The 2,636-nt window shown below is 39.8% G+C and overlaps 1 protein-coding gene across 1 annotated transcript in view; it reads right to left on the bottom strand.

Annotated features, from left to right (window-relative positions):
* LOC112019517 (probable receptor-like protein kinase At5g38990) overlaps positions 1–1,852 on the bottom strand; it is a 5,633-nt gene extending 3,781 nt beyond the window's left edge. Inside the window, exon 1 of the mRNA XM_065773959.1 lies at positions 4–1,852. Within this exon, the coding sequence (XP_065630031.1) occupies positions 4–1,811 (1,808 nt within the window). The 5' untranslated portion in view covers positions 1,812–1,852. The remainder of the gene's footprint in view (positions 1–3) is intronic.
* Positions 1,853–2,636: the final 784 nt, after the last annotated feature.

Genomic DNA, 2,636 nt, shown 5'->3' with positions numbered 1-2,636 from the left:
GACAATGGAGGATTATCTGTGTTGTAAAGATGATCATGAAGTGCTCCGTGAGCCATTAACTCATATACAATGATCATGACCCGTTCATCGTTGCAGTAACCGATCAACGAGACCAGGTGGGGGTGGCGAAGCCTTGAAAGCATTTCGACCTCTGTCTGAAATTCGCGAAACCCTTGACTTGAAGTTGGCCCGAAAACCTTGATCGCAACTGGGGTGTGTTCATGATCGATGTAACCTCTCAATACATAACCACAGCCGCCTTTTCCAATGATAAGGTCCCGGTCAAAGTTGTTTGTGGCAGTCTTGATTTCTTGGAGAGTAAAGCGACGGCCGACAGCTTGTAGAATTGGCGGTGTTTCACTTTTGATGGACTTTTTTCTCATCCTTCGCCAGGTAATTGTTAAGCCCAAGAGAAATATGACAGATATAACACCTACAGTGGCTTCAATGAAGATTACTGATTTTGTGCCGCTCTTGGAATTCTTGTAAGGTAGTGGTTGTGGAGCAGGTGATTTGAGCGGAGATGGGGAAGGGGAAGGGGAAGGAGGGTGTGGAACTTCAGGATTGGGAGCTGCGAGATTGGCATCAGAGTTATTCAATTTGAACAACTCGAGACCATTGAGGATAGCATCAGAACTTGAATTAGCATTAGGACGAAGCTCTATAAAGAGAGGGGTCTTACCATTACTCTTTTTATTTGGTATCATCACAACATAGTCCCTATATACCGGAATGCCTTGCCCACCGCTCCAAGTGATAACATCAGCAGAAATCTCCACTGTCTTATTTCTTATGAAAATTCGGAACTCTTCGTTACTTCTCTGCTTTACCTCCGGTTGGATTTTGCAGAAGTGGAGTCTCACGAGGTATTTGAACCCCGAGTCCACTGGCAATCTCCAAGTAAGATTGTACCGTTTGTTGTCTTCGGATGTTCTTGTAGTTCGGGCTGTCTGATAGACTTCCTTTGGTGCTGTGTAAGGAGGTATGCTTGTGTAGTTGATCTGAATTGACCCATTACTAATAGAGTTTACATTTGAAGCAAGAAAGAAGTCGGTGTCATTAAGCCATGTCCGAAAAAGCTTGCCGGAGTCATTTATTGGTGAAATGGAGTGCCCACCTACGTTTAGTCGGTAAATCATCTCAAGAGCACTGCTGTTTTGGATATGGAATTGAGAGTAATGGCCGACAAGAGGTACACCTTTATCCCCAAATTGACTGTAATAAAGGCTGGTGGGCATCGAGACAATTTCAATCCCATTTATAAATGCATATGAAGTATTTATAGATGGAGTGAAGGTTATGTTCAGTGTCTGATCCCGTATCACATTCACACAAAATTCTTTGACAAGGGATTTTGATCCTATACTGAAGTTGCTAAGTAGAGTGAAGGGACCAGTAGTAACAGTGAAAAAGGCCTTAGACATATCGAAATTATCATGGTATGTAGAAGGGTTAAAGTAAAATCTTATGAATTTTTGGCCAGGACTAACACGAAATCTGTAGGTGAATTGAGAATGAAAGATTCGAGCGGTTTTGTAAGGGTCACGATCAATGGATGAGCCATGGGGATTGGAGAGTATAAAGGTGTTATTGGATTGTTCTAAGGAAACAAATTTTGAGTGAATACCCACATCGCCAGTCCACTCTCGGCCATCTGGGTCAGCTGAGATGCCGGAGGAGCCACAGTTAAGCATGATATCATTGATGGAGGAGTATGTAGGGGAGGGCTTAGCAGTGACTGTAATTGTTAGGTAATTGAAGAAGAAGGACACTGAGAATAGGTAAACGTAAAATCTACAAGAGTTTTGCATTGTAGACAGTGACAAAACTTAGAAGTGTATGCGAAGCTGCGACTGCGAGTGATATAAAACATGTACATCAGAGTGGAAGTGTACATAGCAGTATTTCTCAAAAAAAAAAAAAAAAGTGCACATAGCAATGCGTGGGGAAGCCCGCGTGGATGGTCAAGAGAACCGTGTGGTTTCTTTTTGGATGTAGAGATGGCTACAATTGTTCTTTGGAAATGGGAGATTGGTGACTCTTGGTCCTCTACGAGAGCCAAAAGGTGGGACATCTCAGTTGATTAGTAAAAGTATTCGTCAAAAAGCACACCATGTATAATATTTTTAATTATTAGTCAAAAGCACACTAAAACTAAAGTTACAAAAGAGTATGGAAAACTAACCAGCACGTGAAAGAAGTTTTCTTTATTATTGCCACAAAGATGCTGGAGTTGATCTTCAAATCTTAAAGCAATAATGCAAATAACAAAACAAAGAGTTGGGTTGTTGTTGGCATAGTAACAATTTGAATTTTATGTGTTAGTCTCCTATAAATATTTTTTTGAGAGAGTTTTAATATATGACATCTCATCTTATGATAGTTTTTTATCATTAAATCAAGACACTAATCAGTTTTTGGTGTAGGAAGGGATTGAACATCTAATTTCTTATTCAACTATCAGAGACTATATCAATTGAGTTAATTGGAACCCACATTCTCAAATAAATATTAAAAGCACTACCATAATTTCCAAGATAACTAAACACATAATTATAAACTCACGTTTTATTTTTTACAAGACTCCTATCTTAAGCACACATTCTCATCCAATTAGTAATGTATGAAACTTATCT

Source organism: Quercus suber, unplaced genomic scaffold (assembly GCF_002906115.3).
Source record: "Quercus suber isolate HL8 unplaced genomic scaffold, Cork oak 2.0 scaffold_83, whole genome shotgun sequence".
In the NCBI taxonomy this organism is placed as follows: Eukaryota; Viridiplantae; Streptophyta; class Magnoliopsida; order Fagales; family Fagaceae; genus Quercus; species Quercus suber.
This window is presented reverse-complemented; position numbering and strand designations above follow the sequence as displayed.